General features: G+C 41.5%; 2 protein-coding genes and 1 long non-coding RNA gene across 3 annotated transcripts; all 3 read left to right on the top strand.

The window, feature by feature from the left end:
• Nucleotides 1-1,932: 1,932 nt before the first annotated feature.
• Nucleotides 1,933-6,830, top strand: arl11 (ADP-ribosylation factor-like 11; the record flags this gene model as incomplete). The annotated part of the gene is made up of 5 exons (XM_080740843.1): nt 1,933-1,940; nt 2,241-2,352; nt 2,906-3,021; nt 5,381-5,558; nt 6,692-6,830. 5 exons carry the CDS (start codon nt 1,933-1,935, stop codon nt 6,818-6,820), a joined length of 543 nt encoding a protein of 180 aa, XP_080596969.1. The 3' UTR covers nt 6,821-6,830.
• A 9,684-nt stretch (nt 6,831-16,514) lies between these two features.
• LOC308296550 lies at nt 16,515-20,057 on the top strand. Its single transcript, XR_013962629.1, has 3 exons — nt 16,515-16,661; nt 19,660-19,761; nt 19,975-20,057. It is a non-coding gene; the product is annotated as an uncharacterized lncRNA (long non-coding RNA).
• A 2,236-nt stretch (nt 20,058-22,293) lies between these two features.
• Nucleotides 22,294-24,424, top strand: LOC308297438 (uncharacterized protein; the record flags this gene model as incomplete). The annotated part of the gene is made up of 4 exons (XM_080740844.1): nt 22,294-22,409; nt 22,623-22,686; nt 22,869-23,677; nt 24,401-24,424. Exons 1-4 carry the CDS (start codon nt 22,308-22,310, stop codon nt 24,422-24,424), a joined length of 999 nt encoding a protein of 332 aa, XP_080596970.1. The 5' UTR covers nt 22,294-22,307.
• Between the last annotated feature and the right edge of the window lie 418 nt (nt 24,425-24,842).

Below are 24,842 nucleotides of genomic sequence, written 5' to 3' on the forward strand. Positions count from 1 at the left end.
AACTGTCTATGATAGATTTGTCATGTTAATGTGAATATTTTGTAATGCTTTTTTAATTAAGAAAATTAAACAATTGCACAGAACTTGTTCCAAAACTGTCTATGATAGACTCGTCTGATGATATGACCAAGAGGAGATTCCTGTAACATGGTTGTCCAAGCTTCAGAGCACGTTGACTCAGGGACTCACAGCTGGGAGGTTGGAGACAAACTGGGATGCAGGAGTGTCTGATGAGTTTTTAGAAAAAAAGAAACCAGCACTCACTTAGAAGAAATTATTTTCTTCTTTAATATAGAGGGGTTCCCCCCAGCAGCACATCAACAAACTTGTTGTTCAATTGTTGATGTATACCCGAGACATAAGTATTTTTGAACAATACATTGATGAGTACTCCTTTCTTCAGGGTGTCTGAAGAGTTTCCCAATGACACGCCAGACATGCCAGGTCTATTCGGGAGTATAGAGTTTTCCAAAGTGCTTGCAGTGTAGCCTGCACACCAGGGCTAGTCACTGATCTCTCATTGTCAAATCTGTGAATACATTCCTTACCAATAAATGTCTTTGTAAAGGTGTCTAGTAACACATCTCACAAAGATTGAAATTAAATTTCCCTAGGAGAATCTGTGACAGATGCTGAAAGTTGGGGTACCGTTAACTTTATGCAAGGAAAAAATACAAAAAGATTCTGCTTTTTTTTTCCACGTCCATAGCCACTTCTCCAGGTTGTCACAAACCATTTGTGGTTGGGCCGTTTTTAGAGAGAGAGAGAGAGACGGAGAGAGAGGGAGAGGTGGTTCTGATATTTTTACTCAGACAGTTCCTCATATCTGTCTAAGTACTTGTGAGTGACAACACCAGAGGGAGTGACCACGATCTGGTTCTCCCCAAATTTAGAACAATAACTACTCCATCTCTGCCTCGGAGTGCCTCCACAGAATGTGAAATGCCCTGAGGAATGTAATCCATAGGACTACAATGGAAACAAGTCCCCAGGACTTTTTTTTGTGTTATCCTTTTAGCAAACATGTCTTACGTGTCAACATGCTATTTATATTTCTGTCAAAGAAAGTATTCAATCAATCAATGTTATGTCGGTTAAATCTACTCAGTCAGTTAAATCAAGTCAGATTCTGTCAGTGGTTTCCCAGATTGGTGGAGTATAAGTGACTGGACAGAGTACAATTTGAGAAAGTGAAAAGTTAATGCTTTTGGAGGAAGGAAGTTCCCAGCTAAAGTAATGATTCCTTGTGATTCGTGTGTGTGTGTGTGTGTGTGTGTGTGTGTGTGTGTGTGTGTGTGTGTGTGTGTGTGTGTGTGTGTGTGTGTCTGTCTGTCTGTCTGTCTGTCTGTCAGACTCAGGTATTTTCACAGATAAGTGTGGGCTGGGCTCAGAGCCACAAAGTCAGAGTTTTCCACCAATCAAACGCGGTCATGTGACCCAGCAACTGGTTTGTCAACATTTCTTCCATGGTGAGGGGTGGTTATCTCTTTCTCTCTCTCTGTCATTCACTATGTCCTTGAAGATACAAGCAGTGAGGATTCAACAACAGCTGTTGAGTTAATCAATGTGGAGAGAAGAGAATTTAAGGATTAAATCAACCGAATCAAAGAACAAAAAGAGGACAATCCTCCCATCCTTGTGAGGAGGACTTTGCCATGGGCCTGGTCATCTCTAGAAACTCCATCAAACATCCTCCACAGGTGAGACTATACCTACTTAGCCTGAATATTTGTATTTTTCTGGATACTACACTAATATTGTACAGTAGTCCAGTACGAATTCACCACCAGTTACATCAAAATATACAATTCAAATATAATGGAAATAGCTGATTACACGCCTGTAGCTTGTTCATTTTGACTTAACATTTCTGGAAAACCTTTTAATTTAAATTTGCATACAGCAATTTGTGTTAACAAAATAATATTGTAGATGGTGAGGTACAAAAATCAAAGACACAGTTGAGGCGAGACAGGCTTTTAAAGGGGCGTGAGCACCCAGGCCCAGGTGCTCCCCAATTTCACTGATGTCCATATCAGAAATGTAAGTACATTTACTCAAGTACTGTCCTTAAGTACACTTTACTTTTACGTCTACTCCACTACATCTCAGAGGCAAATATCATGCTTCTACTTCACTACAATTATTTGAAAATTTGGTTTACTTGGTGGATTTTTATTATCACAAAACGTTGTGGCTTATCTGGTTAAAAATTGCAAAATCTAAATGGCATTATAAAGTAATACAAACGTCTGTCTGTCTGTTGGTCTGTGTGTCTGTCCCCAGGTGATTCTGATGGGTTTAGACTCGTCTGGGAAATCCACCCTCCTGGCTCGGCTCCTGACAGGGAAGGTGAGCACGCCAAGCTAGGGATGGGACGATATGAACATTTCATATCACGATGATTTTTACAAAAGAAATTGCGATTTATGATATTATCGTGATAATCAAAATCCATTAACTTAGGGCCGGACCATTTGCCAAAAAAATAGCAGATCTACAAGCTCACATAAAAATAAAAATAAACTTTATCAAGTATGTATATTATATACTTTTACTTCTACTCCACTGCATCTCGGATCCAAATATTGTACTTTTACTGCATTACATTTATTTGAAAACTTTAGTTACTAGTTACTTCCTTGCTTTACAGATATAAATGATACTATAAAACATACATTAACCACTTTAGCCCTATTTTGTCGCATCACTTTGTGAGCTTGTAGATCTGCTATTTTCAAACACTTTGTACTTTTACTTTAAGTACATTTTGACGCCAAAACCTTTACTCAAGTATACGTTTTGAATTCCTGACTTTTGCTTGCAACAGAGTATTTCTACATTGCAGTATTGATACTATTGCTTAAGTAAAACATGTGAGTACTTGTTCCATCACTGTGTGCAGGTGATGGACACGTCTCCTACCATAGGGTTCAACGTAGGGACTCTGGAGCTGGATAAGAAAACCTCTCTGACCATCTGGGACGTTGGAGGACAAGACCGGATGCGAGCCAACTGGAGGTACGGACCGTGGTTGAAAGTAACTAAATACATTCAGTAGTACAGTAGTCTTAATTAACCTTCTTCAGGGCACGGTCAGGCTCAGGCCACACCAAGGTAGCTACGTATGAGTGTGGATTCTCCATTCCGCCAACTTATTTCAATGAGAATGGAGTGGTTTCATGCCAGTAGAGGATTTCTGCAAAAAACAAAAACAAAAAAAAAACGCTCCATTCTCATTGAAATGCATTGGTGGAATGGGGAATCCACTCTTGCTTCAGCCTCACCACATTTATATTCTACATGAGTGCGGATTCTTCTGAATAGGAATGGAGCAGGTTTTTCCCAGCTGCAAAGATGATCTACAGATGGTCAGCCAATATGACATCATCCAGTATGGAATTTTTTTTAATTTATTTTTTACCATATTGGGTCCAAAATCACAATGTGAACAAGTGTGAATGCATATCGTCATCGTCACTGTCGGGCAGAAACCTTGTATCTCCAAAGTTTGTATGTTTTTTTTTTCTTTCTTTTTTTCCCCCTAAAGTAAAGCCCTGCTTCATCATACAAGACTAGTGGAAATAGCAAGCACACAACACCTTGCGGTGCGAGGCGTTGTGTGCTTGTAGATTGGCTATTCTCACTATTTTAAACCGGTTGAAAAAAAGGATAAATACAAAACGAACGGTTTTGGACATAAAAGATTTCCACCCGACAACGACAATATACAGTATAAGTAAGATAACCTAAGGGCGAGAAGCGGGGGCGCGTGCACATGGGCGCGCGGGCCGCGCGCACGCATCCGCCTGGGTGACGACAGATTGCTGGCCGAGCGCTGGCGCTTTGGCATGAGATCATCTTTCCCTCTGCGTCCTAAAATAAATATTGGCACTTTGGCTACAGTGTGTGCGGACGCTTCTTTGTCTATTAAAGACAAAGTCAACTTTGACCAAAAAAATGCACACACCTGGTGTCTGTATTTTCCCAAATATGCAGATGACTGACACAATATGTCCATATATGGGCATTCCCAGATATAGGCTAAATATTGATGACATCAGTGATTTCCATATATGGGCATAAAAGGGACTAGGACAGAGTTAATTTGTAAGTGTGACTTGCGTTGGTTGTTTAAGTTGGCCAAAATGTGTCCATATTTTCCCAAATATGGATGAGCTGGGATGAGGTGACATGAGCTGAAGGTTTTCATACTAAGTACGGTCGCAATTAGATTTTGCGTGACGTCACCACCTCCGCAAGGCTGGTCCACAAGGCGCAAGCTGGTATAAAAGGACTGTCATTTCTTGTTTTACTGTTAAACTGGCGGTCCTTACTATTGCTATGCATTTGGTGTATCACCTTGTTTACTGTAAATCGCTCTGGATTAAAACCCATTTTAGGCCTAGAATTATTGAATGCTTTTAACAATTGAAAAATAGCAGATATACAAGCTCACAGCACGGCACCGAGTGCCGCGCTGCGAGCTTGTAGATCTACTATTTTTGAAATATCTAGATTTTTTTTGGGCAAGTCTTTGAATATATCCTTTAAAAAGCGAACATTTGTAACTCAAATATTTGCTTCTGGGGGGTCCCTACTAGAACAACATATTTTGAGATGGGGGTCCGTGGCCAAATGCATATATGTCATTTTGGGTGTCCTTGACATGAAAGAGTTTGAGAACCACTGACCTAGAAACTTTTTTTCAAAACACCTTAGAAGGATTTAGAAGTCACTTAGAGAGACACTTAGAGAATCGGGTCAAAATCAGGTCAAAATTCAAATGTTGACGACAAAAAAAATGCAGATCTATATCTGCTATTTTTCAATAGTTAAAACATAAAATAATAATACAAAATAATGCGTACCCGGTCTAAATGGCTTTAAAGGTGATACACCATGCATTTAAAAAGTATTTATGTCATATTGTTTATGTCCCAAAAACGTTTTTCAAAAGGTTTGAGGCTAAATTACCACTCCTGAATAGAGAGCCTCTCATTTTTGAATGGCTCTCAGAGCATTTTCAGCTGCAGTACCACCTTTGGCCTGAACTGCGCCACCCCCCACCAAAATCTTTTTGAAAAAAAAAAAAAAAAAAAAATGAAAAAAAAAGAAAATCTTTTGGAAAAAAAACTTTTGACGTCACAAACGGCAGCAAATCTGGACAGCCTGTTTTGAGAACCTGTGGGATGCTTTTAACCTCCACCTTCCCAAAACCAGAGAAAGACACAACGGTCTGAAATGGGACTTTGTGAGGATAGAAGGTGCTAGTGGGACCCCAAAAAAAGGTTTTAAAATAGGAAAAGTGAATTTTCATGGTGTATCACCTTTAAGGGTGTCCTAAATTGTAAATAGTAAACAGTCCTGTCCCGCCCAGGTTCTACCTGGAAGGCTGCAAGGCCCTGGTGTTTGTGGTGGACAGCAGCGATGCAGGCAGGATGCCTGAAGCACAGAAAGTTCTCAGGAAGGTCCTGAACGACGACAACCTCAAAGGAGTTCCTCTGATGGTGCTGGCCAACAAGAAGGACCTGCCCAACTCCATGACCATACGAGAGGTAGACTAGTGTACACATGCACACAACGCAGAGACGCACGCACGCACACACACACACACACACACACACACACACACACACACACACACACACACACACACACACACACACACACACACACACACACACACATTGTATTACTATACTTGTGGAAGACATCAACATTTTAGGACAAAGCGATTTTTTAAAGATTTGTTTTGGGGCTTTTATGCCTTTATTGATAGGACAGTAGACTGACAGGAAATGAGATGGGGAGTGACATGCGGCAAAGGTCGTCCGGATCGGAAATCGAACCGGTGACGCCGCCAGGCATCCATGCCTATGTGGCAATGCCTAAGTGGTATGCGCCTGGACCAGTAGGCCAGCGGGCGCCCCAGGACAGCAATTTCTATGAAAGACGAAAAATTGCAGATCTGACAAAATAGGTCTTAGCAGAGAATGCAAGGTCAAGATGAGAGGCCATGTGAGAGATATGTGAGATATTTTCAGATGAGGGGTCGGCGGCCGAATACATACAATTATGGGGGTCCTTGACATGAAAAGGTTTGAGAACCAGGAGGATAGTTAGGATTTTAGAATACATATTTGCCAGACCCAGGGGGTCGGCCTACATAAGGCTTTGACGGTCGGTCTGTTGGTCGGTCTGTCGGTCTGTCGGTCCCTCTTTTCCTCCTCTGCCTGTCCCTCTTTTCCTCAGTGTGACTGCTCATCTGCCCCTCCCTTCCCTTGCTGGGCTGATTGCCTTGAGTGCCGTCACCTGTACAGGACCAGCTGAGTTGAGTTGGCTGACGAGCTGCTGACACTATAAATTCCTCAGCCCATCTCCAAGCTCACAAACATTTCCAGCTGCTCAGCCTATACAATCCTGTGTGTTCATGTGTTAGTTCAGTGCCATACTAGTGAAAACAGCCGATCTACAAGCTCACTACGCTTTGTTGCTGAGACTATAAAATCCTGTGTGTTCATGTGTTAGTTCAGTGCCATACTAGTTTTCATTGTGGGTCTGGCACGTCCAGGTGACCTGGTCTAGTTTTTTATCTGCCTCAGGCCTTAAATGTGTTTGCCTCTCTTATTGTGTACGTCGCTCTGGATAAACAATGCTAAATGCCTAAATTGTGAATCGTAAATTGCAGGTGTCGAAGCAGCTGGACCTGCCCAGCTGCCAGGGCCGTCACTGGGAGATCCAAGCGTGCAGCGCCCTGAAGGGCCTGGGCCTCCAGCAAGCCTTCGTCTCCGTCAGCAAGCTCATCAAGAAGAGCTGAGGAAGAGGAGGTCCAACACGGGAACCAGGGATCCTTAACCCAGTGGTTCTCAAAGTGGATTCCAGGGACTCTGTATGGTTCCTTTTAGAGGGGTCTAAATTGACCCATACAAGTCTGTAACTCTGACAGGGTACAAATGGAACCAAATGAACCTGTTAGGGTTCATTTGGTTCCATTTGTACACTGTCAGAGTTAAGGGGAGACGCTGAAATTTGAAAGTTTGAGAAACACTGCCTTAACCCACTAAGAACCTGGAACACATTATTATTTTAACCACTATTACAAAAATAGCATATATCTGCTATTTTTCAATAGCTAATAATAATTCCAGTTCTAAATAGGTTAAAAAGTCTTAAATGAAAGTGCGTTTTAAAAAAAGGCCTTGAAAAGGTTAATTCAAGTCGACATAATATGTCATTGCTTCAAAGTGTTAAAAATGCCACATGCAGAGAGGTATATATTTAGGATATATTTTTTGTACATTGTATTTGTGCTTTTTAAACTTTTTTATGGACAAATCTGGATAACGGCGTAAATCCTAAATGCTTTGTTCGAATCCATGAACGACAGCTGTGTTTGTAAATTCCTCATTTATACACTAAATATCTTCCCAGGGAAACTAGCTGATCTACAAGCTCACTATACAGCAAGAGATATGGTGTAGAGGGGGAGGAAAAGAGCAGACCAAGTACAGAGCGGTAATTCTGTGGCATAGGCCTAAATCATTCTCAAAAAGTCTTATTTTGAGAGTATTTGAGCAACACGTGGTTCAAGGTTTAACACATACTGTATGGATACACACACTCCTCAAAGTAATTAAATTATTGAGAAATCACTTAAGGGTTATTTTTCTTTTTGTCGTACCACGGTGTCACACAACTTCTATTTTAATTTTTTTCTTGTTATGACTATTCAGTCAATATTTCACATCATTAGATAATTCACAAATTGTTTTCTCACAAACACACACACATGCACAGTTGCACGACTTTGCCATTGTAAATTATCACGATTGTTTTTAATTGTTACATTTACTGTATGCTCTGTGTGTATAAAGCTAGTTGATGTATCATGATGATGTTGCCATTGTGTGGGGGTTTCCAACGCAGTTAGTTGGGCATTTTTTTAGGGTGGGAGTAACCATAATAATGGTCATGTGATGATGTTTGGAATTGGACAGAGGCCAGGTGACTGCTAGAATAAGCCTCATTAGCAATATCTGTGTAAATTTGTATATTATTCTCAGAGTAAATTTGTATATTATTCTCAGAGTAAATTTGTATATTATTCTCAGAGTAAATTTGTATATTATTCTCAGAGTAAATTTGTATATTATTCTCAGAGTTAACGACCTGCAAGGGTCCATCCGTTTCCAAACTACTGTATTCCAAACTATGTGAGATAATGTATTGTAGATAGTATTTGTGTGCACACACGCGTTTTAACCTATTGGCCTTTGCAACTGTCATATCATGACATTAAACTCAAATTGTTGGATTGTATGAGAATCTAAAGGTATTTTTTACTTTATTTCCAACTTTCAATACTTTTAATTCTACTTCTACTTCTTTTTTTGCTCCACTACAATTATTTGAAAACTTTAGTTACTTTGTAGATTTGGATTTGTTATTACAAAACCCACGGAATCCAAGCTAATAGAAACCACAGGCTTTATATTCCTGGAAAGTCAGGATGCTATATTAGAAGCTATAGTGCTCACATTCATTGAAAATATCTAAAACGGACATTTGGAGTCAATTACAGTTACAGTAATTCACTTCACATGTGGCTTGATGAACATTTGGAGTGAAGTACAGTTAGTTATTCACTACACAAGTACAGTTAGTTATTCACTACACGTGGCTTGTGAAAATATTTTGTGCCAGTTACCCAGGGGGCAAACCAGCCTTTTTTTAGGAAACCTCCATTTGCCCCGACATACAAAGTTGTCCACCAGAAATATTATCTATGACCCAGTAGGATCACAACCTATATGGACAACCCGGTCAATTTGTACAACAAAGTCCAATATGGCCGCCTCAATATTAGCCCCTATTAGTTTTAATGGGGGGTGAATAGGGCAAAATTTTAAACTGAGCTATATTTCCACGAAACTTCACAGGTTGATCAATGGTCTACATATGAACATTTTTTGTATTGCAAGTTTCCATGAAATCCAATATGGCCGCCATAATGTAAGGACCCAGAAAATAGGTTTTGCCTCTAACTTCTGAACCAGATGAGCTAGAAACGCAAACTTGGTGTCTATTTCATGGTGTCTGACCATGGGAGACTCAATGGAATAGCTAATTTTATTATTGGGTGTGTCTGGACCTTTATTGTGCATATTTGCAAGATGGTGGACTCCCAAAATAGAGCTTTAACATAATTTCTACCATGATTGTTGACTGTTTTTGCAAATACAAGCAATATGAATCCATTTGCTAAGATTTATGGCACAGAAGGGACTTATACCTGTATTATTCTTGAGTTTGCATGTTGTCAAAATGGCTGTAAACGAGATATTGTATTTCCTATCCGATTCTACTGTATGTAGTTGTAGAAATGACTTCAGATACAATCAGAGACCAAAATAATGTATCTTAGAAATTATTTAATTTATTTATATTAACTCATTCTGTGCCTATCCCGAACATGTTCGGGATATGTTCAATCCAAAACAATTTTTTTTTTATTAATTGACTTACCCTGATGTGCTTGTAGAGTCGTGGGTGGTCCTGGCTCGTCCTACGCTAGCCAGCTAGCCATTTTACATGGTCCGACGATATATTCCATTAAAAATGGTTTAAAATACATTTTTGAGACCCCCAATGTTCACCGAATGTTCAGCGCCGCTTCCGGAACGTAGTCCAGTGTGCCTATCCCGAACATGTTCGGGATTTTTAATGAAATGAATAAAATGATCCGAGGCCTTCTGAAGCCTGAGCCTAAATTTAAAATCCAGTGGTCCAAATCCTGGGGAAGCCATGCCGGCCGTGAGCCGCGAACGTAGCCGCGAATCGCCGCCGAATCCAATGAAAAACCACATCTTTGGAGGCCCATATCTCTGGATTGTGTTTTTAGGGATGTGGCGCGAGGTTTATTTACGGCGAAATCGCCGAAAAATGATCTTTAAAATGACAAAATGGGAATAGCTATTCTGTTAGCATTATCATCCGGGACCTTTCCATGACGTGCACGAACGTGAGCACGCGCGTCACTGCAACGTGAGTCCCCGGATGCTAATGCGCTCGCCTATGGGAGAAAGCCTGGCATTCTTTGGCGCCATCTAGGGGCTGGCACTGGTAGGGTTAAAAAAAAAAGAAAAAAAGAGAAAGATTATCTCAATGAAATGAATGCAACTGCCTTTTTGGGTCTTTCACACATAGACATGCACATGCTTTCCAACAACTTCAGCGAAATTATAATGAACACATGATTAAAACAGGCTGCATTATAATGCAAATAATTGCTAGTCACTATCACTGTCATGTGTACCTATCCTGCTGCATCTTGTCTCCAGTCCTTGGCAACGACACCCCAAGTAGCATGCAATTCCCTTCTTCGCACATGAACAGTTTTTCTGGCAGCCTTTGATACAGCTACATGATATTGCCTTGTCCATTGATATAGGCCAGGCTGGCTCTGTAGATGGACAGGGGACTGCCTTCCCACCACTGAGAGACCATCCATATTCAGTGAAGCAAGTGATGTCTGGCTTCACGATGTGTGCAGTTTTATCTATTATTGCTGCTAGAGCAGCTCTTTTCAGGTGCAGGCCAAAGGCATTTTCTGTAGGTGGCAGCAGCTTCAACAGGGTTGATCGGTTATTTAGGAACTTGTACACTCTCAGCTTTGCCAGGTCAAAGTCCTCCGAATGGTCAGCTTTTGATGCATATACAGCTATTGTGAGGTCTCTAGCCTGATTCTTGACATCCTCTGAGAGGGAATAAGAGGAATTTTCACCAAACTCCTGAAGTGCAGGGACATTTAGACCCATGCTGGTCTTGAACCATGCCTTCTTTCCAGTGAAAAAGGGATAGCTGGTGGTATATCTGCCACTCAGGCTGTGAATAAAGGGCAGGCACGACACTGTGCGAGTCCAAGGGCTGAGACCATGTGATGGATAGGAAGATTGGTACAACCCATCTTTACCTGAGTGGAGGATATCATGTGTTCATTATAATTTCCCTGAAGCTGAAGTTGTTGGAAAGCATGTGCATGTCTATGTGTAAAAGACCCAAAAAGGCAGTTGCATTCATTTCATTGAGATAATCTCTCTCTTTTTTTCTTTTTTTTAATATAAATAAATTAAATAATTTCTAAGATACATTGTTTTGGTCTCTGATTTTATCTGAAGTCATTGCTACTACAACTACATACAGTAGAATCGGACAGGAAATATAATATCTCGTTTACAGCCATTTTGACAACATGCAAACTCAAGAATAATACAGGTATAAGTCCCTTCTGTGCCATAAATCTTAGCAAATGGATTCATATTGCTTGTATTTGCAAAAGCAGTCAACAATCATGGTAGAAATTATGTTAAAGCTCTATTTTGGGAGTCCACCATCTTGCAAATATGCACAATAAAGTTCCAGACACACCCAATAATAAAATTAGCTATTCCATTGAGTCTCCCATGGTCAGACACCATGAAATAGACACCAAGTTTGCATTTCTAGCTCATCTGGTTCAGAAGTTAGAGGCAAAACCTATTTTCTGGGTCCTTACATTATGGCGGCCATATTGTGGCGGCCATATTGGATTTCATGGAAACTTGCAATACAAAACATTTTCATATGTATACCATTGATCAACCTGTGAAGTTTCGTGGAAATATCCCTCAGTTTAAAATTTTGCCCTATTCACCCCCCATTAAAACTAATAGGGGCTATTGAGGCGGCCATATTGGACTTTGTTGTACAAATTGACCGGGTTGTCCATATAGGTTGTGATCCTACTGGGTCATAGAAAATATTTCTGGTGGACAACTTTGTATGTCGGGGGAAATGCAGCACACCTTCCTTTGCCCCCTGGGTAAGTGATCCCCAGAAGAGAAGGTTTGCGTTAAAAGAAGAAATGGCAGATTGTGAGGTTGTGCATCTGCTCTCTTTGAATAGCCAAGAATAAAACATGGATAAAGTCGTACAGCATTTCTTCTATGGCAGGGGTTCCCAACATTTCAGGCCGCTATACTTGGAATTGTAGACATTACATTTTATTTTGAGTCGGTTGCACAGATGCATATTGTGAAAATGGCACACAGCGAGTCGGCGTGAGCTTGTATTTCTGCTATTCTCACAATGTTTGCTTTATTTTTGGTATTCTAAGGTCTTAAAAGTCATTCAATTGTAAGTTTATAAAGGTTGCAGATACCCTGTGTAAACTTAATGTATGTTGGTTTGTTTACTGTTGGTGGGAAAAAAACAACAATGTAACTGAGGTCTGTAACTCTGAGAGTGGGGTCCTTTCACGCTGTTTCACAAATGGCAGATTGGGACCTGGCCTGACAAACATCTTTTCAGTGCATATGTGCTTTATTTTTGCTTTAATCCTTTGTATGTAACATGTACAGTAACCACATGTTCAAACTAACATGGACTAATACAAGACAGTCTTTAGTGTTTTTGTTCTTTGAGTGTCAAGTCAATACAACATACAGACTACATTGTGTAGATAATTTCACTTACAGCACAAAAAATATGCATTCTAGACAAATATATATAGGCTACAGTATCTATGCAAGTTAACCCTCTAGCAATTCAATTCAAGTAAGCTTTATTGTCAAAACCAGTGGTGTAAAGTACATTTACTTAAGTATTGCATTATTTTGAGGACTTAGTATTTCCAATTTCCAATTCTTTTACTTCTACTCCACTACAACTTGGATCCAAATATTATACTTTTACTAGTTACTGATTATTAAAAAAATAAACTGTAACTGTAACTGTAAGGTCATATGGTATGTTCAAGTGTCTTCTATAAAATCGTAATAATCCCAGATCGTTCATATAAAAGCAAAGGTTAAAGCCTCAATACGTGATTTCTTCACCTGGTTGGCAGTTATATGTAGCACAGCAGGAACAATATTACTAAAACATCATCATTTTACCTTTTATTGTGCTAACTGTTTAGGAATCACTACTGCTAGTGTGTGGAGGGGCTCGATCCTGTTTCACAAATTGCAACATTAGGACTTGGCTTTTGATCCTTGAGATTTTACTTTGCTTTAACCCAGCGGTTCCCAAACCTTTTAGCTTCGAGAAACAGCAGATCTACAAGCTCACAACACGTCACTTCGCGCTGCGTTGTGAGCTTGTAGATCGGCTATTTTCACTACTTCCTACGTTTTTTTCATGGAATACCTTGGATTGTATGCATTTCTTTTGAAAAATGTTAAGATTGTCTTCCTGAAAAGTTTTTTTTCTCCTTTAAAAAAATAATCTTGACTGCAAAAATATATATCTACTGATGACCCATACAAATGTGTCTGCGACCCACAAATGGGTCCTGGCCCATTGTTTGGGGAACAGTGCGTTTAATCCATGCACTCGATTATGAGAAGGAATGGAGCTCGAAACCCGAGCCCATTACAAACTCGATAACAAATGTATTAGCAATATCAATATCAATATTAGAAAATACTCAATAGTGGCGTGGGCTCGATAAAAGCCCGGCTCAAGAAGCAGGATCGATAAGGCACTCATTATCCAAAAAAAGAAAATGAACGAGCTCCATCTCTAATTATGAGAGCTTTGCGTGCGCGGCGGCGGCGTGGTGGTGCATTCGTCCCAGCGCCGTCCAGGACTGGTGCAGCAGCAGGAGCGGCACCGCCACCCAGAGGCCGTTGAAGAACACCAGGTACACCCACAGGTACAGCCAGTTGGAGGTGTTAGGCTAGTCAATCTAAGGTTTGACCCAAAAGAAATTGCAATAGTAATGGTTCAAGGCTTTTTATGATCCTTAGGGTCATCCAAATAACATATTAAAAGTTGTGAATTATATATTTAGTGGATCAAGGTAAATTTAGGGGGTTCAAGTTTGGGTCCATTCACTTACTATACAGGAAAAAAAGACCACCAAAAAATCTTCTTTAAGTAGCATGTGAGGGGTCTAACTAGGGGTTTTCATGATCCTGAATCCATTGCAAGCATTCATTTTGCACAAAAAACATTTGTCGGGTTAAAAACGGACACCACAAAATGGAGCTGACCCCAGAAAAGTGATGACTCATCACTATACCATAGTTCTATGGGTCCGTTTTTAGCCCTAGTTAGACCCCTCACATGCTACTTAAAGAAGATATTTTTGGGGGTCTTTTTTCCTGTATAGTAAGTGAATGGACCCAAACTTGAACCCCCTGAATTTACCGTGATCCACTAAATATATCATTCACAACTTTTAATATGTTATTTGGATGACCCTAAGGATCATAAAAAATCTTGAACCATTACTATTGCAATTTCTTTTGGGTCAGGCCCTTTTTTAGCTTAGATTGACTGGCCTATGTTCAGGCTGGGGCTGCCGGCCAGCCAGTCCGGGCAGAACGTCATCCAGCCCCCGTACAGCTCGCACACGCACAGGCTGACCTGCAAGAAATGCCTTTTTGACGGCACATGCAGGCAATACTGATTGTTATTACCGTGATGTTAGGATTGCATTATTTCGTTGAATGTTGAATGGCTTATATGGACACTTCGGGCTGATAATTCCCCTCGGCTCCGCCTCGGGGAATTATTACCCCGTCGTGTCCATATAAGCCATAATGACTGCGCAGCAAGACCTTATCGCATACATGAAGTTTTATTACATTATGAGCCTCCTATGGGGAGGTTCTTAATGTAACACATTATTACATTATTACATTATTGAAAAATCCATTATTACGTTATGCGCTCGTTTTTTTATTACATTATGAGCTGATTATTACATTATGAGTTTTTATTAAATTGTTCTTATTACATTATGAGCCCTTATTACATTATGAGCCCTTATTACATTATGAGTTGCTACATACTATCTTGTGTTCTTGATCATGCTAGCCGTATTTTATACATTACGATTCGGAATTGCATTAAATTTGCGATTTCTGTGTTAACTCTATGGGATATTAGTAGTTTTTCCCCTTCTACCGTGACATCAGCGCCAGGAAGGTGCGTAACGTGAATTCGGTCAATGCTCGACGCGGCAACTCGCTCACTACCGCTTACTCGCCACTGTGTCTCACGTGGCTCATGGTAGCCTGAGACGGCATGCCTTCGTCATCCCCCCGAAAACAAGCGCTCCGCCCTTGGTCCATTGTTGAAAGTGGGATGGTGTTTCGATTCTCGCCTCTGGATCAGGGCGCACTCTGGAAATCTGGAAAGACTCTCTCTCTCTCGGCTGCCGTGTTGAGTGGTCAGATGGGTGGTCCACCCATCTCGTGTATTTTTCAGAGCATTGATTATTTTAACTGATTGTGTTCCAGCTTGGGTCAATGGAACTGTGAAAGAAGTTGCAATACCTTAAAAAATTATAAATAATACTGAGAATACTAATAAACCATCAGTATACATAAAAACATTAAAAGTTTTAAAAAAAGTTTCAAAAGAAATCCCATCAAGATTTGGCGGGCCCCCTGTAGTAACTCTGAGGACCTCCCAGGGGTCCCGGACCTCCTGTGGAAGACCCCTGGTATTTGCTACTACTCCTTTTTGTTTTCAGAGCCCAGCTACAACAACTTCTATGCTTCAATTATGATCTAATTTAACATTGTTCTGGAGCAGAGCGATTACTGAGATCACTGAGATTACTGGGTTCAGGCAGGGGTCCATCTGGGGGGTCCCAGGTGAGGAAAGACCCCAACCAAAAGTCAGAAAGGTCATTTTGGCTGCTTTAAAAGTGTAATAAATGAACTCAGGATGTTTTAAAACCTACAAAACAACTCTAATATTATGAAAATCGGACATTAACTGGCTGGTGTACTGTTCTGGGAGGTCCCAAAATAGATAACACCCAGAAAGGGGGTGGGGGTCCGCAATATCTTACACCCATCATTTACTCATTTGATTCCTTGACCCAGAAAACATAGGATTGGCATGTTTAATTAGGTTTCTAGGTTGTCTAGAAGCCAAGATAGCACAAGTTATGTATTTTATGTCAGCCATTTTGAACGTCCAAAATGGCAGCTTTGCAGGTTTCTGTGCAAATGTAAACAAAGATTTTTGGATTCCCCATAATCTGAAGATTCCAAAAATGTATAGTTTTACTAATCCCCACAAATTTTGAACGAAAATACATAGTGAACCTGACTATAGGAGAGCTGTGGGAAGTTCAGAATCCATAGTCTTGTGACATCATCATTTTCCAATTTTTTTTTTTATCAATATTTAAAAAAAAAAAAAAAAAGATTTTTATTATCGCGAGAACAATGGCTTCCACTTTAAAATTGCAACTTTTCAGGAATAGAAAGCCTGCAGTTTCTATAAGCTGGATTGGCAATCGATGATGTCACAAGACTATGGGTTTCTGACCTGCCCACAGCCCTCCTCTGAAAAAAAAAAAAAAAAAAAAAAAGGAAAAGCTATTTTTGAGTGAGGATCAATTATATGAACATAGGTTGAAAAGTGGTGGAGTTCCCCTTTAAATGACAAATTAAACATGGACCAAATTGTCAGAAATTAGAGGCAGATAATATGCAGATAATATGCTACAGCTGGAGAAGGAGATACAACAAGACGTCAATTCTTAATCCAGCCGTGCTGGATTTAAACAACACAATGATCATCACATATTGTGTTTGGAAGCTGTTTACTATTATGGACTTTATTAATTTGGAACAGAGGATATCCTACAGGTAGGAGGAAAGCAGAGTGTACTTTGTTCAGTGTGTTATTGTCTCTGTTGTTGCGACTTGAGCCCAATTAAATTTACATCTCTAAAAGGGTAACACTTTCTCAATGGCCCAGCCGCTTACTATAGTCAATGAATGGAACTGGTTGAGCGACATTCCTAGGTCCAGTCAGGTCTTTACACAATGGAAATAGAGAATGATTTTATGTTTTAATTTAGGCGAGATCAGCTCTCAGTTAGAAGGCGGGCGCCTCGTTCGCCTAACGTTCCCTACGCTTCAGTTCATGATATATCCATCCATCGATCTACCCATACAGACAGACAGACAGACAGACAGACAGTCTGCTCCCATTTAACACGGATCTTTGAGGGTGCGCAGCCTCTTTCATACTGTATGATCAGTTTGCGACAGAGACAGCGCCAAATATCAATTGCTACTAGATATCTAGAAACGCTCGGGAAGAAATCGCTGAGCGATATATTTTCTTGCGGCCAGATCTTCGGCTGATGATATTTAGTAGCATGTCCTTAGTATATATTTAGTAGTACTACTAACACTAACCCTATCAGTTAGTGTTGTGTTTTACAGTGAGCATTATTATCAGCTTGCGTATTCTCTTCCATGGGCAACGCTATTGTTGTTGTGACGTTCTACGTGCTTTCTGCCCGACAGCATGGAGGCAGAGTCAGTTGAGAGAGAGAGTCTTGTCACCGAGGCGTTATTTGGAATTGCACATGAGTTCTGGGCAAACCCCGCCCATGGAAGCTTTTGATTGGCTGAACTGGCGCTAGGGAGTAGAGATGGGATTTATGGCTCTTTGAAGTGAGCCGGATCTCTGGGATCCGTTCCTTTGAAAGAGCCGTTCAAAAGACTTGATTGATTGATTGAAGACTTTATTAGAAGTTTGCATAGGAAAAGGTACAGTTTCATGACGGTACAGTTCACTGGTAGACTACAAGGTCTACTAAAAGGAGATCCATGAAAAGACTTATAAGCTTATTTCCACAGGAAACCATTAAAGTATCTCATATAACATTGAATGTCAGACAAATAGAACACAGTACTATGCAGTAGATATGTAAAGAAAAGAAAATGAGAGAACAAAAAAAATGGCTCATTCGAGTTACTATAGTTAGCCTACTTTGTATTACAAATAACTTCAACCCTATATACATACCTGCCATTTGAAAATAGCAGATCTACAAGCTCAGCTCAAAATGTGTCACGTTGCGACACATTGTGAGCTTGTAGATCGGCTATTTTCAAATGATTTTTCTACATTTTACTCATTGGAAAACCTGTGAAACAGGACATTCTGCATAATGAGTACATTCTAATATTGGTACTTTGAGTACATTTTGATACCAATACGTTTTTTACTTTTACTCAAGTAGGCTACATTAACATTCCAAACTTCTACTTGATTGCAGTATTTTATTCAAGTAAAGAAATTGAGTACTTTTCCCACCACTGTTCTTTACCACCACTGTGAACCGAATCATATCGTTCATTTCAAAGAGCCGTTCAAAAGACTCAATTCGTTCGCGAACGTCCCACCTCTACTAGGGAGCGCTCCTTACGGCGGGCTGATTTGAACCAGCAGCGAGGATCCGCGACAGAAGAGCACAACCGTCGAAGAAAAAAGACAAAACAATCTACACAAAACGATATTTATTGTACGTGAAAACTGTGTCGTGAACGTGTTGCTGTATTTGATGTTGTTACCGTGGAAACGGAACCCCTCACTCCACTGCTACGCAGCTAGCTAGGTAGCTAGCTAGCTGCGCTAATGCAAACAAACACAGTTCATGCAGGCACGCCTACTAGTTGGGTTGGGTATTGTCAACGCGTTGAGAATGTGATATAGCGGTTAGCTGGAGTGTTAGCTCCTTTTAACATCGGCTGCCCAGCTAGTTAGCTCAGCGGCTAACGCCAGCAGCAGATTAACGTGGTGGCAAACGGCAACAGTTAGCTTTACTAGCGGTTAACGCCAGATAGCCAGCTAGCTTAGCGGCTAACGCCAGCCCAGCACACCCTCAGGCTGGAATCACACATTAGCGTGAAAAAACTTGTCTTCCCCGTATGAAAACGTCCTCTTGGGGGCGCTGTACTAATGCATTGTCAATGCAAGGTTGTTTTGTTGTTTGTCGTTGCCGTGTCTCTTGGCCGTGTCTCTTGCCTTCGGTTGCGCAAGAGACACGGCAACGACAAGTAAACAAACTAGTGATGTGTCGTTCATGAGTGATTCGTTCATAAGATTCGAATCATTAGCATGACTCGTGAACGATTCGTTCAAATCTCTGAAATGGGTCGTTCACACTTTCGTTCACAACCCCGCCCCTCCCCCTAAAAGCCCCGGCCGGCAGACAGGACGCGACGGTGGGCTGTACTCGCGATGTAATAAAAACGCTCCCGCGATTGTGTTTTTCACGGGACGATCGCGCTATGAACGAATCGTTTGAACGAATCTTTTGAACGGATCTTTACCGTGAACGAAATGATCCGATCACTGAAATGAACGGGATTGCCCAAAACTAAAACAAACGACCTTCCATTGACAATGCATTAGTACAGCGCCCCCAAGAGGCCGTTTTCATACGGAGGAGACAAGTTTTTTCACGCTAATGTGTGATTCCAGCCTCAAAAGAATCATATTTTAACTGGGGACCCCCCCCCCCACCCTGACAAGCACTGAGAGTTGAGGGATTACATTTTGTATAATATGGTTCTAGCATGTAGATCAGCTATTTTCACAATTTATGCCTCTAATATTTGACAATTTGGCCAATGTTTAGAGGTATTAAAAAGTCCTTAAATTGTCACTTAAGAAATGTGCAGATATACCCTCTTAAACTTGATGTTGGTTTGTTTACTATTGAGTGAGAAAACAGTGTTGCACATTAAGTTAATCATCTGGGGACCCCCCAAAATTATTTGGGTCCCGACCTACAGGTTGAGAACCACTGATCTAATGGAGAGTGTCTTGTTTGATCGTCCCCAGATGGAGTGGCAGCCAGATGAGCAGGTACTCAAGCAGGTCCTCCAAATTCTCAAGGACTTCCAGTCGTCCAACACGACAACACAGGAAGCTGCCCAACTACAAGTATCCTCCTACCGCAGTGTTCTCAAACCTGTCAAAAATGTGTCCTGTCAAAAGACAAGACAAATTCCCATCTGAAAATATTTTCTAATTATGCGGTCATAAAGTGACAACCGGGATCCCTTACATGGCTGTTTACAATTTCCTCCTATTGGAAAGCCTTGCTGCTAACTTTGGCTATTGTGTTTATGTGCTTTTCCTTAACTGCCTTGCCAGAAACTTGAACTGCTCCCTGACTTTAGAAACTATTTAATCCTTGTCCTCACACTGAAAACAGTAGGTGAGTTCCCTGCAAGCCTCATACTTTTAACTGGTGATTTTAACGTGCATGTATGCTGTGAGTCTAAACCCTTAGTTAAGGAATTCCTAAATCTTTTGGATTGTTTTAATCTAGCCACAAACCCCAGGTTCTTTTTAATGTTTTTAATTCCCTAATTAATCCCTGCACTATACCGTCTGTTGTGCCATCACCCACCCTCTGTGAGCACTTTTCAAAATATTTTATTGATAAAATTGCAACCCTTAGATCAGCTCACATGCCTGCTATTCTTTCCCCAGTTCCTCCCCTCTGCCATGCATCTCTTGAGAATTTTGACCCTATATCCCTCACTGCACTGTCGGATATAGTCAGTCACCTACGCCCCACAAACTGTCCATCTGATTGTATTCCCTCTCGCCTTCTTAAAGATGTCTTTAGCTCTGTCGGTCCTACAATTTTATCAATCATTAACACATGTCTCATCACAGGTTGCGTCCCAGCTGTCTTCAAACATGCTGTGGTGCAGCCTTTAATTAAAAAAAAAATCTGGACCCCTCTGTCTTATCAAATTTTAGACCCATCTCCCAGTTGCCTTTTTTATCGAAGGTCTTAGAAAAGACAGTGTACGCACAGTTGCAGCAGTTTTTAACCACCCATGGTATTCACGAAAAGTTCCAGTCTGGTTTTAAACCAGGCCACAGTACAGAAACGGCACTTTTAAGAGTTTTTAATGATCTCCTTTTAACTGTAGATGACGGCTGCCCAGCTGTTCTGGTGCTTCTTGACCTGACGGCTGCATTCGACACGGTTGACCATAATATTTTATTATCTCGCCTCGAACAAAGTGTAGGCATCACTGGTACCGCCCTGCAGTGGTTCAAATCCTATTTAACAAACAGGAGTTTTTCCGTGAAGCTTGGGGAATTCTCTTCTAGTAAGGCCCCTCTCACCTGTGGGGTCCCCCAGGGCTCGATCCTGGGACCCATCTTATTTTTACTGTACATTCTGCCCCTAGGAGAAATCATAACAAGACATAATATTTCATTTCATTGCTTCGCTGATGACATTCAAATCTACCTGCCCCTCAAGTCAAAATACAACGACCCAGCTTACAACCCATTACAGTTACTGCAAAACTGCCTGGCAGATATCAAATCATGGATGGCCTCAAACTTCCTTAATCTCAATGACAGTAAAACTGAAATTATCACCTTTGGTCTACACTCTCCTATCCCCCCCCTGACATCCTTGGTCCCCTTAGTCCATACATTCACTCCTCCGTTAAAAACCTCTGTGTAATTTTTGACACAGCTTTCAAATTGGACAAACAGGTTAGTTCTGTCATCAAAACCAGCTTCTTTCACCTTAGACTTTTAGCAAAAATCAAACCATATTTATCCCATAACGACCTTGAGAAGGTTATCCATGCTTTCATTTCCTCTAGGTTGGACTACTGTAACTCCCTGTATGTCGGTATAGATCAAGCACTACTTATGGTCCAAAATGCCGCTGCCCGCCTCCTCACCGGAAAAAAGAAACGTGACCATATTACACCAGTCTTAGCTTCACTCCACTGGCTCCCTGTCCGCTTCCGAATTAATTTTAAGATTCTTATGTATGTTTTTAAAATTAGGAATGGGACGGCACCCCCATCACTCGCAGAACTCATTTCCGACTACTCCCCAGCCAGAGCCCTGAGGTCCGCTGACCAGTTGCTGTTGACTGAGTTAGCAACAAACAGAACAACTAGGGGTGACCGGGCCTTTGCAGCAGCTGCCCCTAGGCTCTGGAATAACTTACCTATTCACATCCGAGCTGCCCAGTCAATATCTATTTTTAAATCCCTCTTAAAAACGTATTTCTTCTCCCTGGCTTTTAGCGACACCTGACTTCCTTTATTGGTAATAATGCTTTTTCTTTTTGTATGCTTTTTTCATTGTATGCTATTGTTTTGTTTTTATTGCACTGTTCGCTCTTTGTTTTTAACTTGTACAGCACTTTGGTTGACTTGTCATGTGAAATGTGCTATATAAATAAAGTTGAGTTGAGTTGAGTTAATATTTGACAATTTGGCCAATGTTTAGAGGTATTAAAAAGTCCTTAAATTGTCACTTAAGAAATGTGCAGATATACCCTCTTAAACTTGATGTTGGTTTGTTTACTATTGAGTGAGAAAACAGTGTTGCACATTAAGTTAATCATCTGGGGACCCCCCAAAATTATTTGGGTCCCGACCTACAGGTTGAGAACCACTGATCTAATGGAGAGTGTCTTGTTTGATCGTCCCCAGATGGAGTGGCAGCCAGATGAGCAGGTACTCAAGCAGGTCCTCCAAATTCTCAAGGACTTCCAGTCGTCCCACACGACAACACAGGAAGCTGCCCAACTACAAGTATCCTCCTACCGCAGTGTTCTCAAACCTGTCAAAAATGTGTCCTGTCAAAAGACAAGACAAATTCCCATCTGAAAATATTTTCTAATTATGCGGTCATAAAGTGACAACCGGGATCCCTTACATGGCTGTTTACAATTTCCTCCTTTTGGAAAGCCTTGCTGCTAACTTTGGCTATTGTGTTTATGTGCTTTTCCTTAACTGCCTTGCCAGAAACTTGAACTGCTCCCTGACTTTAGAAACTATTTAATCCTTGTCCTCACACTGAAAACAGTAGGTGAGTTCCCTGCAAGCCTGTCCTTTAACATCTTACATTGGAACTCGAGCTCACTGATCTACAATGGGGACATAAAAAGCCCATACATTTATACCTCAGATGTCCAGGCCATTAAGGGGCCAATAATCCCTTTGGCCCTTAAATTTGATCCCTCCATCCTGTCCTTTATGGTCTCTCTCCAGATGAGTCCACTCGCTCTCAAAGTGGTCTGATTTTGAAAAACTACGTCATGGCCGACTACCAGAACTTCCCACCGGATGTAGCTAAATTCATCAAGCGGGAATGTCTCAACAACATCGCCGACCCCTCGCCCCCCATCCGTACCAAGCCTACCTTCATGAAGCTGAGGGATGACATCTCCCGCCTGAAGACCGAACTAGCTCAAAAAGCCAAAATGGTATTGGACTTCTCCACGCTTGCTACTGTCCAGGCAAAAAGGCTCGCGATCCTAGGGGCTTCTGAGCTCGAGGCCCTGAGCAGGATTCCATCGGACAATGACTCCACCATTCCGTGGTCCTCCTCCATGGAAAATGGGTGTCGGGAGGTTGCTCCTGATCCAGGAACCAGACCCAGGGCCTGCGTCAGCTCCACTCCCCGGCACAAACTGGCGAACCACTGGGCTGTGGTCGTAGGTGGAAAAGCAGTCAGATCGTCGGACCATCAGCAACAACAGCAGGGGATTCCGCTAACAAATAGTTTTAGCGTCCTGGATGAACAGGAGGATTTCCCTCCTCTGCCTTACAGATCCACAGCAAAGAAAGTGCCAAAGAAAACCCAGCAACCATCTGCAAAGCACCTCCAGCTCCAAGCCGCTGTCCAGCGAAACTCCCAGCCCAAGAGCAGCCATGCGACTCCGCAGAGTCGCGATGAACGCCCGGCGTCGTCTCCCCCGCAGAGCCGTGGTAAGCAGCCGGCGGCAGTAGCTGAGCCTGGGTCAGGCGAGCGGCCGCTGGAAGAGAACCCCGAGGCCAGCGGTTCTGTCCGTCATAGAGTGAGTGCTTCGCCTGCCGCCGCTCCATGTTTGTCTGTTATGACGGATGGTGTCACAGTCAATTCGCTCCCCCTTTCCGGTGCGCCGGCTAAACTGGCCGTGTACAACGGAGGCTGCAAACAACCTCATTCCTAATAATAGGAGACTCTATGGTGAGGTCTCTAGAACCACCAAATGGTATTACATACTGTTTACCTGGTGCAAAAGTTCTGGACTTGGCTGAATTCATTCCATCTATCACTAACCGCCACCCAACAGCTCATACCATCATTGTTCATGTCGGAACCAATGATATTAGGTACAGACAATCCACCAAGTTACATCAGGACTATGAACTACTTGCATTGACGATTAAGTAAAACGTGCATTTTTTCTGGACCAATTCCTACACTTAGGAAAAACAGTGAAAATGTCAGCCGCCTCTATGCACTGCATTGCTGGCTCACTAAGTTTTGTATAGTAGAGGGCCATGGCTTCATAAGCAATTTTGACTATTTCTGGACCAGAAGAGACCTGTATAAACCAGACAATCTCCACTTAAATAACAAGGGTACCAGTGTTCTATCATCAAACATCAGAATCCAGCTACAAAGCCCCTGATGGGCCAGGAGGACAGGACTAAATAGCACCCCCTCCACCCCTACCTTTGTTTTACATCCCCTGTCCTTCCTATGCTCAGCCCCTGTCTGCTCCCCTATTCTCACACCCTCTGTGCCATGTCAGATTAACTGTGTTGATAACAGCTAGAGCCCATATGCACATCAGCACAAAGCGTGATGCATCCATTTTAATTACAGTTCCCCTGATCCCTAGCAGCCACAAAAATCAAAAGCAACAATCTACAAATGCCAATTCATTTATTCTAAAAAATGGCACTAATAAATGCTAGGTCCGTCTGCAATAAAAAGTTTATATTACGGGATTTTTTCTCCTCCCATAATCTTGACTTTCTCTTTTTAACAGAGACATGGCTGAAAGGTAATGACTGTGTAGTGATGAATGCCATATGTCCACCCGACTGCAAATATATCAGCGACCCCAGGCCTTCTGGTAGAGGTGGTGGGCTAGCCATTGTTTTTAATCAGAAATTCAGTTGTCGCTCTATCGACATTGGTTCTTTTAATACATTTGAGGCACACATGTTTAAGATTGGCTCTTCTAATCC

This window comes from Nannobrachium achirus, assembly GCF_963921795.1.
Source record: "Nannobrachium achirus genome assembly, chromosome: 13".
NCBI classification, from domain to species: Eukaryota; Metazoa; Chordata; class Actinopteri; order Myctophiformes; family Myctophidae; genus Nannobrachium; species Nannobrachium achirus.